Source organism: Salvelinus alpinus, chromosome 12, assembly GCF_045679555.1.
Source record: "Salvelinus alpinus chromosome 12, SLU_Salpinus.1, whole genome shotgun sequence".
Taxonomy (NCBI): domain Eukaryota; kingdom Metazoa; phylum Chordata; class Actinopteri; order Salmoniformes; family Salmonidae; genus Salvelinus; species Salvelinus alpinus.
This window is the reverse complement of record NC_092097.1, coordinates 14,601,724-14,617,813: the sequence shown is the minus strand read 5'-3', so window position 1 is coordinate 14,617,813 and position 16,090 is coordinate 14,601,724. Positions and strand designations below refer to the sequence as shown.

General features: G+C 40.8%; 1 protein-coding gene across 2 annotated transcripts in view; it reads left to right on the top strand.

The window, feature by feature from the left end:
• The window catches only part of LOC139535581 (caM kinase-like vesicle-associated protein), an 86,237-nt gene that overhangs the window by 65,663 nt on the left and 4,484 nt on the right, over window positions 1-16,090 (top strand). The window contains exons 2-11 of one of the 2 annotated variants that reach the window (XM_071335136.1): window positions 568-687; window positions 5,157-5,264; window positions 5,565-5,696; window positions 6,799-6,873; window positions 8,068-8,206; window positions 11,366-11,486; window positions 11,724-11,799; window positions 13,732-13,868; window positions 15,408-15,486; window positions 15,802-15,889. In XM_071335136.1, coding sequence (XP_071191237.1) covers window positions 5,170-5,264; window positions 5,565-5,696; window positions 6,799-6,873; window positions 8,068-8,206; window positions 11,366-11,486; window positions 11,724-11,799; window positions 13,732-13,868; window positions 15,408-15,486; window positions 15,802-15,889 — 942 coding nt within the window. In that variant the 5' untranslated portion in view covers window positions 568-687; window positions 5,157-5,169. The remainder of the gene's footprint in view (window positions 1-567; window positions 688-5,156; window positions 5,265-5,564; window positions 5,697-6,798; window positions 6,874-8,067; window positions 8,207-11,365; window positions 11,487-11,723; window positions 11,800-13,731; window positions 13,869-15,407; window positions 15,487-15,801; window positions 15,890-16,090) is intronic. The other variant, XM_071335135.1, reaches the window with a different exon arrangement.

Below are 16,090 nucleotides of genomic sequence, written 5' to 3'. Positions count from 1 at the left end.
AATAAACAGCAAACCTGGTTTTAAAAAAACAGATAAAGCAACACCTCACTGCACAACACCTCTCCCCTATTTGACCTAGATAGTTTGTGTTTATGCATTGATATGTAGGCTACGTGTGCCTTTAAAAAAAAATGTAGTTCTGTCCTTGAGCTGTTCTTGTCTATTCATGTTCTGTATTATGTCAGGTTTCATGTTTTGTGTGAACCCCAGGAAGAGTAGGGGTATAGGGATCCTAAGAAATAGGGATCCTAATAAAATACTGAAAAATGTCATGGTTGGATTAGGCAGGAAGGCTGTTCTCTCCTGTAAGTAAAGTTTACCTACCCAGACAGATACCATTTGTCTGGGTTGTAAAACAATCCCCTACTGCAGTACCTTGTGTTAAACTTAATTCAGCTTTATCCCGAAACATGAAGTAAGAGAGTTTCACATCGATTTCAATGGGCAGGAGAAAAATTCTAATTTGCTCATCACCTTGCCTCATTGGAAAAAGCATGCTGCTTCTAAAAACCCTTGCTCTTTATCGTTATCAATTTTCCTTCCCATAATTCTTTGCTGTGTCTGCAGAAAAACATCAGGGATATAGAAAGCCCCCCTTGCAGGGCTGCTGTCTGGGTGAGGGTCACACTGCAGAGTGCTGTAAAGTGTCTCACACAATCGATCGCTTCTCCCCGTTGGAAGATTAAGGTAGGAACACAGGAAGATAATGCTGATGGTGGTCAATCCAAATGTGCTATTACATTGCGTACATTGCAATACCTCTGCCTTGTGCCTCTGGCTTCTACGTGGATTAATCAATATACAAAGGAAGCAGCTTTGGGTGCTTTAGGTTCATTCTTAGCCTTTTTTCAGAGATTCTAAGAATAAGTACTATGTATTTTTTTCTCTAATGGAAATAGTTTTGCGTTTGCATTTAGATATCAAAGAAAGAACACTCTCTGTGAACCTGTGTGTTGAGTGACTGATACAATCATTTATAAGGTTTAAGATAAATGATTAAATAATTCTACCCGGAAACTTAACCAGTAGGGATTAGAGGTTATGTAGCATGGATAAGGAGTAATTAAAAATATGAAACATAAGTCCAACTAGGTTAAACTGGGAGAGAGAGGAATGTGTGTATGCCTAAGAAAACACCTAGAAACAATTAAACTATGGTTGAACCGACCCGGCTATAAATCTGGGAACGTACGATAGGACAGGGAGTACCCTTCTAGGTTTCCTTTATCTGGGGGGGACTGGAACTGTCCGCTGGGTAGTGATAAACTGTGGTGAGAATTCTAGAGAAGAAGATAGCTCTCCTAATGTTAGTGTGCATGTGTGTGCGTAGGTTAGAATAATTTAATAAAAGGAACATCTTTGTATGTGAATGGGAGAGCTCTCGTGAATAAAATTGGATTTGACTAATTGTAAGCTGGGAATTCTGTCTGTTTCATTTAAACCAGAACTTTACACACTCTGGGTTGCAGACCGATTAGAATAATTGAAAATTATAGACATTGATAATAAAATTCTATATCAGTGTGACTGAGAGTAAAAAATCTTATCTGAAATCACTTCCATTTTTATTATTCATGTTTGATTAGATGTGTTACTTTAATGGACCTGAATTTGACCTTGGCAGCATCCAATAGAACTAATCAGAGCTATAAAAAAGAGAACTGTAACAGACAGGCTTTTATTTAATCTCTCTCTTCTCTCTTTCTCTCTCTCTCCGTCTGTCTGCCTCATTCTTTCTCTATAATTGTCTGTCTCTTTGGCTGTTATTGCCACTTGGGGAATGAACATGTTCCTTTTATTGTCTTGTATGTGCATTAGTAGAATATATTTTTTCCTGATGCGTTTGTTAATGGCGTGGCCTGCCAGACCAGTTCTGCTCTCATTTAAATGATGCTCCTGCAGGAGTCTCTTTCTCTCATGGAGTGAGAGATTGAGCAGAGAAAGGTCAACGCTTTGCCTCACCTGCACTACACAACACAGGCTCTCTCCTCAAATGAAAAACATATCTCAGAGAGAGCACCGTTTCCTCTCCGCATTTCAGATGTCTCTGATTGACTTTTCAGTCAGTAAACAGGGTTCTTTTGAACAGATTGCCCTCACTTGGCTGCTCTCCCTCTCTGCTCTCTCTCTCCCTCTCTCTGGTTTCCTCCATCCAATTTATTCTCACAGACAATAATTGATTCAGTAATAGCTCATAGTCAGCTATTGTGTGTTCATAGAGACATTCACTCCTGGTGTGCCATACAACCATGTCAGACAGATCAGGGAAATATTGGGATGGATGATCCAAGGTATTTGTATTCAAATTTTCCCTATTCAAAGGTATGAGATGTTATCTATTGGGCCTTCTAACATCGAACACAATGTAATATATTTCAGACAATGGGAGATACTATAAATAGAGCTATTAAGTCATTCACTTATCCAGATTCTCTCCAAACTGACCACTTCATAGCTGGGATGACTGCATACTGCAGAGGCTGCGGAGTGGTCAAAACGTTGCTGCATTGGAACTATGTATGAACAAAATTTGTCCATACACTCCTTTCTTTTCATGACTGCATACTGTAGGATCACTATTAGAGGAAAGAATGGATGTCCCATTATTGCAGACTCTTAATTATACTAGGTCAAGATAAGGGCAACCTCAGAGGGGACACAATTTGCAAACCTTAAGGTAAAAACACACAAAAACTTCCAGGCCCTTTTCAATTTGGTAATTTACGGCCTCTCTCACTCACTCTCCCCAAGATTATAGTCACAGGAATCATTTCAAAGAGACAATGACAACCGCATTTTCCCAGAAAAACACAAAACACTTTGTTAGTATTCATTACACTACATCGATTCAGAAACTCAAAAGTGAACTATAAACCAAACCTAATGATAATTCCACTGTACCTCAAATCTTAAAACAACTAAACTTAAAACAAAGAAACGTCCTCTCACTGTCAACTGCGTTTATTTTCAGAAAACTTAACATGTGTAAATATTTGTATGAACATAACAAGATTCAACAACTGAGACATCAATGAACAAGTTGAACAGAAATGGAATAATGTGTCCCTGAACAAAGGGGGGGTCAAAATCAAATGTAACAGTCAGTATCTGGTGTGGCCACCAGCTGCATTAAGTACTGCAGTGCATCTCCTCCTCATGGACTGCATCATATTTGCCAGTTCTTGCTGTGAGATGTTACCCCCCTCTTCCACCAAGGCACCTGCAAGTTCCCGGACATTTCTGGGAGGAATGGCCCCTGCCCTCACCCTCTGATCCAACAGGTCCCAGACGTGCTCAATGGGATTGAGATCTGGGCTCTTCGCTAGCCATGGCAGAACACTGACATTCCTGTCTTACAGGAAATCACGCACAGAACGAGCAGTATGGCTTGTGGCATTGTCATGCTGGAGGTTCATGTCAGGATGCGCCTGCAGGAAGGGTACCACATGAGGGAGGAGGATGTCTTCCCTGTAGCACACAACGTTGAGATTGCCTGCAATGACAACAAGCTCAGTCCGATGATGCTGTGACACACCGCCCCAGACCATGACGGATCCTCCACCTCCAAATCGATCCCGCTCCAGAGTACAGGCCTCGGTGTAACGCTTATTCCTTCGACGATAAACGTGAATCTGACCATCACCCCTGGTGAGACAAAACCGTGACTCGTCAGTGAAGAACACTTTTTGCCAGTCCTGTCTGGTCCAGCGACGGTGGGTTTGTGCCCTTAGGCGACGTTGTTGCCGGTGATGTCTGGTGAGGACCCGCCTTACAACAGGCCTACAAGCCCTCAGTCCAGCCTCTCTCAGCCTATTGCGGACAGTCTGAGCACTGATGGAGGGATTGTGCGTTATTGATGTAACTCGGACAGCTGTTGCCATCCTGTACCTGTCCCGCATGTGTGATGTTCGGATGTACCGATCCTCTGCAGGTGTTGTTACACGTGGTCTGCCACTGCGAGGACAATCAGCTGTCTGTCCTGTCTCCCTGTAGCGCTGTCTTAGGCGTCTCACAGTACGGACATTGCAATTTATTGCCCTGGCCACATCTGCAGTCCTCATGCTTCCTTGCAGCATGCCTAAGGCACGTTCACGCAGATGAGCAGGGACCCTGGGCATCTTTCTTTTGGTGTTTTTCAGAGTCAGTAGAATGGCCTTTTTAGTTTCATAACTGTGATCTTAATTGCCTACTGTCTGTAAGCTGTTAGTGCCTTAACGACCGTTCCACAGGTGCATGTTCATTAATTGTTTGTGGTTCATTGAACAAGCATGAGAAACAATGTTTAAACCCTTTACAATGAAGATCTGGTAAGTTATTTGGATTTTTACGAATTATCTTTGAAAGACAGGGTCCTGAAAAAGGGACGTTTCTTTTTTTCTTTTTTTGCTGAGTTTATGTTACCATCTGGTCTTTAGACTCTATGATCCTTTCTTTCAGAAAGTATACAAACTACCCAACAAACATAAAAATAACATGCCAATTAAGCTTGCCATAAAATCTTGATTCTCAGCAGTAAACTTAGTTAGGTTTTCTTCAGTTTCACTCAGTGCGGTTAGAGAGAGAGAGAAGCAGCACTGAAATTAGATCCGTAAGTGTGATGCGGAGCTCATAAAGTGCTTTAATTTGTGTTTTCGGATGCTCTGCTCATAATCGCTCGCTCCTCTTCCCTAATTGGAAATGCTTCACTTGTTGCTGTGGCACACTGGCAGGCTCGCTGAGTGAGCACAATTGCATTAGTGTTTTTCTTCTCCTGCTCTGCCTCCATTAGCACCCGGTTCCCCTGTTCAGACTCCTCAAAGGAACCCTGGTGCTGACTGACACAGTTGCATGCTGTAAATGAGATCTGCTTTTAAAGTTGAGTCCCCTAGCAGCTCCTCACATCACGCTCTGCAGCCCATCAAAGTGGTGTTTGTTAATACAGGATTATCAAAGGCTTGTTACAGTTGTCAAGTGAAACAATCGGCTCAACAGTGATAGCATCAGCTGGCGTTGGCTGTTTATCAGTCCCTTTACTCTGGAAAGATTTTCTCGCCATCAGTGCAGTGCAATGTTTCATGATTGAGGGATTCTGTTTGATGTGGTGTGTAATAATGTACACTAATGGCTAATAGTGTGTGACATTACATGATACCAGGTTGTTCTCCGCTCTCCCTCAGGGCAGGATTGGCCATGCCATTTGGCTGTTTGACGCTTGGGGAAAAGAAGGATTACAACAATCCCTCAGAGGTGACAGATAAATATGACCTGGGACAGATTGTTAAATCGTAAGTATGCTCTTAGTAGTCCACCTTACTGAACAAACAGGAAATACAGTAAACCCAATATCAGCCCTCTAGTCTGGGTTTTTCTTTGTCCAATATGGAACCAGATAATTAGAAAATTAACTAACTTTAAAAAAAGACTTAAATACAGACAAATGGTTTATTCAAGTCCACCTAAGGATGCTGTTTCCATGGCCAATAATTATGAAATTGTAATCAAGGGCTTTACAAAATTAACTTAGAAATCCATTAAATGTACTTTTGATCTTTATAAATGTGTGGTTTTGTGCATTTCCTTTTCAGAGAGGAGTTCTGTGAGATCTTCAGGGCCAAGGACAAAAATACACTGAAAATGTTTACTTGTAAAAAGTTCCTGAAAAAGGATGGAAGGAAAGTTCGGAAGGCTGCAAAAAACGAGATCCTTATTTTAAAGATGTGAGTTTTTGTTATGAACTTTAAACTCTGCTTTCTGTCATTTTGCATCTGCGTTCACAAAACTATTCTCTGTAAATGCTTTTTGTTTCATAAGAGATGGTGTATTATTCTAGTAGGCTATGTGAATTTGCCGACAACCATTAGAGCGAAGAACAAAGAAAACAAAATATGTCTGCATCATTTTTTATGAAAAAGTAAAGCAAACTACATTCCACTGAATGATCACACTGGGTAGCAATATTTACTCCAACTTTGTTAATCCTCAAATATTTTTCTCACATTAGGCTTCTTATTCATCATGTGTGGCAGACTCCCTTTCATTGCCTCCCTCTCCAGTAAACATTAGCATAACCTGAGCCTTATCAAACAATTTGTTGCAGGCAGTAGGGAACTCAAAGAATACAGATGAAAAAGCCAATGCACGTAATGGAAGATGAAAGTGTAATTTATTGAAGGGTTATCTAATACGTGGAGTCTTTTCTCCCAATACACAAAAGCATGACCTTCATAGGGCTCGCTATTTCAATTGGTTTCTTCAAACTCTGGAACTGAAGGATTTGATCAATCTTCTTGTGGTTGGCGGCCATTACTTTCAGTGACTGGAAAAGATACCATTCCATCAGTCCAATCCCCTGAAGCACCATTGAAAGCCAGCAGCACACAGACCACATATGGCCAATTGTTTCCATGTTGTCTAACACATTATGTGAAGCTTTAAACTCTTCATTGCTCTTAGCCTCGCTGACAAAACTCACCATGAAGTTTCTTAGCCGGTGCAGTCGTTATCGTGGTCACGGTCAAACACGCCATACTGTTCTGCCGCGTGGTCGTGATTGCACATAAATGCCCTCATCAATTCAGATGTTTAAGCATGCAGATCTCACTGTCCTTTTTTAAATAAATTGATTATGTTTATTGCTGCATTTTTTCCTGCACATGGTTGCTGTTCCTCTTGGCATGGTTGACTGTTGTTGTGTTTTATTCATGAGCATTATTATACCGTTATACCGTACTGTGTATCTCAATGAAGGCACTCTCATTTCTCTCCATCTGTACACTCCTTCTAACTCTCCTCTCTCCCCCTGTGGCCTGCTCTCTCCAGGGTGAAGCACCCAAATATTCTTCAGCTGGTGGATTTCTATGAGACCAGAAAAGAGTACTTCCTCTTCCTTGAACTGTGAGTCGAGTCATCTGATTGGTTGAGATTGCGCCCCTGTTTTTGTGGCAGCAGGGGTCTATGTGTTGATTATGCACTTATAGGGAATGAGCTGTAGTAGCCTAAGGCCCTGTAAATATGAGCACAGCTCTGAACTACCCTTCTGCAGCCTTCATTTGGTATTCAGATATGATTCATTTCTGCATGCTCCATTTTTTCATTAGTCTGTGTTCTGGGGATTTGATACATTACCATAGAAACATTAAATGTGACATGCTCCATCATAATCAGTCGTAAGTCGTGCTAGTGCATTAGCATAACACTTGCACATTTCGTAAAAAATATTGGCATGGCCTGTTGTTGGATTAAAACAGAATTCAATAGAACAACATGTTTTCTAGCCAACCCAATTCATTTGAATGTCGAAATCATAGTTTTAGTACACTTTGAAAGCCTCAGATGATAAGAAGATCCACCTTTCAAAACAAGTCAATGGCTAGCTAACAGTCAACTGACAAGCTAGCTGACTACAACCACAAACTAATTTTTAAACATATTATCTAGCTAGTAATACATTATCTTGTCAAACTGTTAAATGAGTAGCAAGCCAGCTACAAGTGATGACAAATAATATGTTTTATACAGTGGGACTTGCATTGCGACGTGCAGATTGCAATCGGAAAACCAACAACAAACTTTGGGGGTGATTTTCTCTAAACAGCTGATCAGGGAGACCTCTGTTGTAACTATGCTGTGCTCAATTGGAACAGTTAGTACACAAGTTCTAAATAGTTTTGAAGCTAATAATCTCCTATTTCCAGCAGTGTATAAAACTCTAAATCTGTTTATGGGTCTATATGACTGATTCACAAATTCACAAAATATATGATACTCATATCCTCCAGGATTGCATTGATTTGTGGGTCTTTTATTCTGATAATGACCATCAGAAATCATCACATTAAGCATGTTTGGTAATTCTGTAATTTTGTCAAATGTTGATGTCTTCGCCCTTGGCATGGTGTCACTTCTATGGTAATTGCATAGTAATGCAAACATTTTTCCCCAAAGTGTCTCCGTGTCAGAGATATCAAATAAAGTTGTATTATTAAAAAGGATCTGTGAATTATTTGAACCAGAGACAGTCAGGCTCAAAGCACCTACTGTAGGTCAGCACCATGCTTCTGCTTCATGCCACTCACTTTCTCCCCACAGTGCTACTGGCAGAGAGGTATTTGATTGGATCCTGGACCAGGGCTACTATTCAGAGCGCGACACCAGTAATGTGGTCCGTCAGGTGTTGGAGGCCGTGGCCTATCTTCACTCCCTGCACATTGTCCACAGGAACCTCAAGGTACTAAGCCCACTGCTTATTTTAAACGCCACTGGTTCTTTTAAATACATTTTTGACTTGTTTAATTGGGTTGAAGTGTATACAGTACCAGTCAAAAGTTTGGCCACACCTACTCAGTCCAGGATTTTTATTTATTTAGACTATTTTCTACATTGTAGCACAATAGTGAAGACATCAAAACTATGAAATGACACATGTGGAATCATGTAGTAACCAAAAAAGTGTTAAACAAATCAAAATATATTTTATATTTGACATTCTTCAAAGTAGTCACCCTTTGCCTTGATGACAACTTTTACATTCTTGCCATTCTTTGGAATGCATTCCAATTATTAACAGGTGTGCCTTTTTAAAAATGATTTTTTGCAATTTCTTTCCTTCTTAATGCGTTTGAGCCAATCAGTAGTGTTGTGACAAGGTAGGGGTTGTATACAGAATATAGCCCTATTTGGTAAAATACCAAGTTCATATTATGGCAAGAACAGCTCAAATAAGCAAAAAGCAGTCCATCATTACTTTAAGACATGAAGATCAGTCAATCCGGAAAATTTCAAGAACTTTTAAAGTTTTTGCAGCCACAAAAACCATCAAGCACTATGATGAAACTGGCTCTCATGAGGACCGCCACAGGAAAAGAAGACACAGAGTTACCTCTGCTGCAGAGGATAAGTTCATTAGAGTTACCAGCCTCAGAATTCGGCAATTAACTGCACCTCAGATTGCAGCCCAAATAAATTCAGGCAGGCTCGGTGTCAGGACAGGCAGAGGTTTGTAAACGGGTCAGAGTCAGACAGGTACAGAAGGGCAGGCAGGCTCGGGGTCAGGGCAGGCAGAATGGTCAGAACCGGGGAAACTAGGAAACAGAACTTGAGAAAGCAGCGAGACGGGAAAACACGGTGGTAAGACCTGACAAGACAAGACGAACTGACAAGAGACAAACAGAGAACACAAGTATACAATGCCTTGCAAAAGTATTCATCCCCATTGGTGTTTTTCCAATTTTGTTGCATTACAACCTGTAATTTTAAATATATTTTTATTTGAATTTCATGTAATGGACATACACAAAATAGTCCAAATTGGTGAAGTGAAATGAAAAAAATAACTTGTTAAAAAAAAAATCTTAAAAATACAAAACCGAAAAGTGGTGCGTGTATATGTATTCACCCCCTTTGCTATGAAGCCCCTAAATAAGATCTGGTGCAACGAATTACCTTCAGAAGTCACATAAATAGTTAAATCAAGTCCACCTGTGTGCAATTTAAGTCTCACATGATCTCAGTATATCTATACCTGTTCTGAAAGGCCCCAGAGTTTGCAACACCACTAAGCAAAGGGCACCACCAAGCAAGCGGCACCATGAAGACCAAGGAGCTCTCCAAACAGTCCAGGAACAAAGTTGTGGAGAAGTACAGATCAGGGTTGGTTATGAAAAAATATCAGAAACTTTGAACATCCCACAGAGCACCATTAAATACATTATTAAAAATGTTAAGAATATGGCACCACAACAAACCTGCCAAGAGAGGGCCGCCAACCAAAACTCATGAACCAGGCAAGGAGGGCATTAATCAGAGAGGCAACAAAGAGACCAAAGTTAACCCTGAAGGAGCTGCAAAGCTCCACAGTGGAGATTGGAGTATCTGTCCATAGGACCACCTTAAGCTGTACACTCCACAGAGCTGGACTTCACAGAAGAGTGGCCAGTAAAATCCATTGCTTAAAGAAAGGCATGTGGAAGACTCCTCAAACATATGGAAGAAGGTACTCTGGTCAGATGAGACTAAAATGTAGCTTTTTGGCCATCAAGGAAACCGCTAGGTCTGGCGCAAACTCAACCCCTCTCATCACCCCGAGAACACCATCCCCACAGTGAAGCATGGTGGTGGCAGCATCATGCTGTGGGGATGTTTTTCATCAGCAGGGACGGGGAAACTGGTAAGAATTGAAGGAATGATGGATGGCGCTAAATACAGGGAAATTATTGAGGGAAATCTGTTTCAGTCTTCCAGAGATTTGAGACTGGGACGGAGGTTCACCTTCCAGCAGGACAATGACCATAAGCATACTGCTAAAGCAACACTCGAGTGGTTTAAGGGGAATTCCAGGTTTTAAGGCAACAAAATAGGAAAAATGCCAAGGGGGTGAATATTTTTGCAAGCCACTGTAAATACACGGGGGCTAACCAGGAAGATGGGCTACACCTGGAGACAAACACAAAGACAGGTGAAACAGATCAGGGTGTGACAGAATCAGACCTTCATAGTGGAATGTCTGCAAAGAAATCCCCTACTAAAGGACACCAATAATAATAATAAGAGACTTGATTGGGGCAAAAAACATGAGCAATGGACATTAGACAGGTGGAAATATGTCCTTTGGTCTGATGTGTCCAAATTTGAGATTTTTGGTCCCAACCGCTGTGTCTTTGTGAGACGCAGAGTAGGTGAACAGATGATCTCCACATGTGTGGTTCCCACCGTGAAGCATGGAGGAGGAGTGATGGTGTGGGGGTACTTTGCTGGTGACACTGTCAGGGATTTATTTAGAATTCAAGGCAGACTTAACCGACATGGCTACCACAGCGTTCTGCAGCGATACACCATCCCATCTGGTTTGCACTTCGTGCGACAATCATTTATTTTTCAACAGGACAATGACCCAACACACCTCCAGACTGTGTAAGGGCTATTTGACCAAAAATGAGAATGTCAAATATAAAATATATTTTGATTTGTTTAACACTTTTTTGGTTACTACATTTTTCCATATGTGTTATTTCATAGTTTTGATGTCTTCACTATTGTTCTACAATGTGGAAAATAGTAAAAATAAAGAAAAACCCTTAAATGAATAGGTGTGTCCAAACTTTTGACTTGGACTGTGTTTTTAGGCAAACTTTTCTGAAAAGGCACATTTATAATGCAAATGTATTATGCAAATGTACTTGATCAGATTGACACCACACTGATCTTGCTTTGTTTGAACAAAGAAAATTGGACTGTCATTTTTAGACACTTGTGTGATGCTAAAGTAAGAGTTTGACTGCTTCAATATTTACCAGTGATGAAGTCTGCTCTAAGTCTGTGTAAGTTTTGAATGAGATTACTTTAGCAAAACTTGGGCAAACGTCAGCTGTCGCCCTGTTCCTTTTCTCAGCTGGAGAATTTGGTGTACTTCAACCGCCTGAAGCACTCCAAAATAGTGATCAGTGACTTCCACCTGGCAAAGCTGGAGACCGGGCTCATCAAAGACCCCTGTGGAACCCCAGAGTACCTTGGTAAGGACTGGGGAAGGAGCGGGGGTGGGATTAGTACCTTGTTAAGGGGGAGCACAGACTGCCTGGGAGAGGGAGCAGTGGGTATCTTCGAGAGTTGGTTTTGGGGAGCAGTTTATGGGAGCGCAGGAAAGCATATGTGAGAAGAACATCAACAAAAAATTCAACAGAGAGCTTGCTGTATATTGTTTTGTTACTGATATAAAGAGAGAATCTTTAACTGTGTTTGTGTCCCTGCAGCACCAGAAGTGGTTGGGAGACAGAGATACGGCAGGCCAGTGGACTGCTGGGCCCTGGGTGTCATCATGTACATACTGTGAGTGGTTTGATTATCAGCATAGGGAGCCATGGGCCCATATACAGCGGTTGCTCAACTAAACGTTTTGAGATTATGCTGCAGGATTTAGAGGTAATTTGTTGTTTAGTACGGTACCCTGCGTCACTGCTTCATTGCTCCAGACCAGCGCAAGGGGGAGTTAGAGCACTGATTATGCTTTTGGGCCCCAAGGTGCTAATGTGTCTCTAACTGACAATGAATGGGTGACATAAACCAAATAGAAACTGATAATTGTGCACGACTTCAAAATTGAATTTCAATGAACTGAATGATGAAGATGAAGAAGATGATTGAATTTAGAACAATAGTGTAAGAATTGCTATTCGTCTGTCCTGCACGCGCACCCCCTGAAAAAGACACTTATTTTTTTGTTTCTGCTCGTCAGTATTACTTACTAAAACTGTTGTTACACTAAGGTTTTTATTCTAAGAGAAATGAAAATGTTCAATTATATTCCATGATATTCTTAAGATATATGTGTTGACTGAATATAAGCAAGGGATGTCTGCTAAATAATCAAGTTGATGGCGCAGTCATATAGCCTCAGCACCTACATAAAGCTGAGTGACTCACTCATTCATAGCTTTGGATCAAAATTAACAAGTACCAACATTCTTTCTGAAAGTCTTTAATAAAGACATGTTTTGGTTATCCTGACCTGGACACCATGTATTATAATAGTCCATTATCGGCTGTTAGCAGGACAACAGACTCTTGCCAACACCTCTCTGTATTTTGATACTTTGTGCAAGGCAATTGATCAGTATTAAAAACTTTGTGGATGGGGCCTCCCGAGTGGCCTAAACAAACTGCGTTGCTGCAGATGCTGGTTTGGTACCCGTGCCGGCCGCGCCCGGGAGACCCATGAGGCGACAGTGGCCTTTTGGTTTCTCTCCCTATAAAAACTGAAATAAATAATTCAAAACAACAGATTGGCTTTATTTACAAATTAGTAAGAATGTCTCACCCTACTGTATGTTCAAGAATGGCCTTTTTCTCACTCAATTTAGGTTATTTGAAAACAAAATCATCTCCAAAATATAGTTATTTTTAAACAAAGCGATTATTATTATTAATTAATTTAGAATGATATAAAAGCCCCTTAGATATTCTCACAGATCAGATTTGCCCTAACGAAAATGTCTCTTAGATATTAATTTAGAATCCTCCAATCCTCTAAATCGAATTATTGACGAATTATAGTCACATCATTGAATATTAAAAATATTTCAGTTTGGGTATATGTTAGACTACAATTAGGGTGTGGAAATGTTATGCTCTTAGTACTGTAGCCTACTCTCCCGACTGTCACGTTGTACATCGCCATATTTTCCGGTCCATCCTAAGGGAAACCCGGAGGGTTTTTCTTGGAATAGAAACACCATAATATTAATCAAATGAATTAAGTTGCATTTATTAAAATCAATCCCATATACTATGTTCTTACAAAAAAATATTTTAAATTCTCTAGTACAGCCAATATTGAAGGCTATCAAATGCTTCTCAAAGATGGCCTCTGGTGGTCAAACTAGCACTAACTAGCATTAATGGTAACAATGGCTGACAATTAAATAATGTGCCATAGAATTCTGCGGCAGCCCGCAAGGTGTGCTGCAGTATGACGCAACTTTTAAAGGGAGAACCACTGTATACTACTGCAAGAGGGGTGGGTTGTGAGTCTACTCAGAGGATGGGAGATTTGGAATTATACAGACGGACAACATGAATGGTGACTACTTTACTGAAAGAGACCATCTTCACTCTACTCCACATGGTATGCTCAAAAGCAGTACGGATATCTTATTTATAGGGTATTACCTACTGCAATACATCAAATCTTTACATGACATTTGTGCACATGGTATTACAATACAAGCTGATAAAGAGCTCCTTTTGTTTTGTGGCCCTCAGGCTTTCAGGCAACCCTCCTTTCTATGAGGAAACTGATGATGATGATTATGAAAACCACGACAAGAACCTGTTCAGGAAGATCTTGGCGGGGGACTATGAGTTTGACTCTCCGTACTGGGACGACATCTCAGAGTCAGGTACTGTTAAGATGAAGTAGAGACACAGGAGACTATAAACAACAGCTTACTGGGTAAATAGAAATTCAAAAGGGAGGATTTTATCTGTTCACTTTTTCACGTTCAAAAGCATATCCTGTTTGTGTTCTGATTCCATCAGGAGGATTGCAGTTGAAGTCAGAAGTTTACATGCACCTTAGCCAAATATATTTAAAATCAGGTTCACAATTCCTGACATTTAATCCTAGTAAAAATTCCCTGTCTTAGGTCAGTTAGGATCACCACTTTACTTAAAGAATGTGAAATGTCAAAATAATATTTGAGAGAATGATTTATTTCAGCTTTTATTTCTTTCATCACATTCCCAGTGGGTCAGAAGTTTACATACACTCAATTAGTATTTGGTAGCATTGCCTTTAAATTGTTTAACTTGGGTCAAACATTTTGGGTAGCCTTCCACAAGCTTCCCACAATAAGTTGGGTGAATTCTGGCCCATTCCTCCTGACAGAGCTGGTGTAACTGAGTCAGGTAACTGAGTCAAGCACCCCCACAACATGATGCTACCACCTCCGTGCTTCACGGTTGGGATTGTGTTCTTCAGCTTGCAAGCCTTCCCCTTTTTCCTCCAAACATAACGATGGTCATTATGGCCTAACAGTTCTATTTTTGTTTCATCAGACCAGAGGACATTTCTCCAAAAAGTACGATCTTTATTCCCATGTGCAGTTGCAAACCGTAGTCTGGCTTTTTTATGGCGGTTTTGGAACAGTGGCTTCTCCCCTGCTGAGCGGCCGTTCAGGTTATGTCGATATAGGACTCGTTTTACTGTGGATATAGATACTTTTGTACCTGTTTCCTCCAGCATCTTCACAAGATCCTTTGCTGTTGTTCTGAGATTGATTTGCACTTTTCGCACCAAAGTACGTTCATCTCTAGGAGACAGAACGCGTCTCCTTGCTAAGCGGTATGACGGGTTCGTGGTCCCATGGTGTTATACTTGCGTACTAATGTTTGTACAGATGAACATGGTACCTTCTGGCGTTTGGAAATTGCTCCCAAGGATGAACAAGACTTGTGGAGGTCTACAATTTTTTCTTCTGAGGTCTTGGCTGATTTCTTTTCATTTCCCCATGATGTCAAGCAAAGAGGCACTGCGTTTGAAGCTAGGCCTTGAAAAACATCCACAGGTACACCTCTAATTGACTCAAATTATGCCAATTATCCTATCTGAAGCTTCTAAAGCCATGACATCATTTTCTGGATTTTTCCAAGCTGTTTAACGGCACAGTCAATTTAGTGTATGTAAACTTCTGACCCACTGGAATTGTGATACAGTGAAGTATAAGTGAACTAATCTGTCTGTAAACAATTGTTGGAAAAATTACTTGTCATGTACATAGTAGATGTCCTAACCGACTTGCCAAAACTATACTTTGTTAACATGAAATTTGTGGAGTGGTTGAAAAACGAGTTTTAATGACTTCAACCTAAGTGTATGTAAACTTCCGACTTCAACTGTAACTGCTGTTTGTTGAGATATTGCTTTTATTGTGTTGCAGCAAAAGGCCTGGTCGCCCGTATGATGGAGGTAGACCAGGATCAGAGGCTGACTGCTCAGGAGGCCATCAACCATGAGTGGTATGGAAATACACACAGTAGCCTACTATAGGGATATACCACAAGGCCACAGTACTAAGGAGATATACCAGATGTGAAGTGAAAATTAACCAGATTAATCTAGTTGATTGATGAGTCCGTATGATGTGTCCGTGGTAAGTATGATGTGTCCGAGTGTTCTTATTAATAAATACATTTAAACAGGTTGTCAGTGATGTTGTTTTATTAGTATTACTCACCCCCATCTGCTGAGCTGTCACTTGTACTGTACATGTCAAGAGAAGATTACAAAGCCTCATTATAGTGAAGTTTCCTTTTCCCCCTTTATCTCCTCAGGATTTCTGGAAATGCAGCCTCAAATAAGAATATTAAGGATAATGTCTGTGCACAGATAGAGAAGAACTTTGCCAAAGCTAAGTGGAAGGTAAGCCTCTCTTTTTATCTGTTCCAGTTCTTCATCACTGAAGGAGAGATGGGAGGGAACTATTGTAATGACCCTGGGTTTATAAGCGCTGATATCGACTCTGCCGCTTGAGCGTGCGTTTCCTTCACAGTCGATAGCGCGCTGGACTTCGGGCTAGACGGTCGAGGGTTCGAGGCCTGCTCCCTGCCTGTTTCATTACAC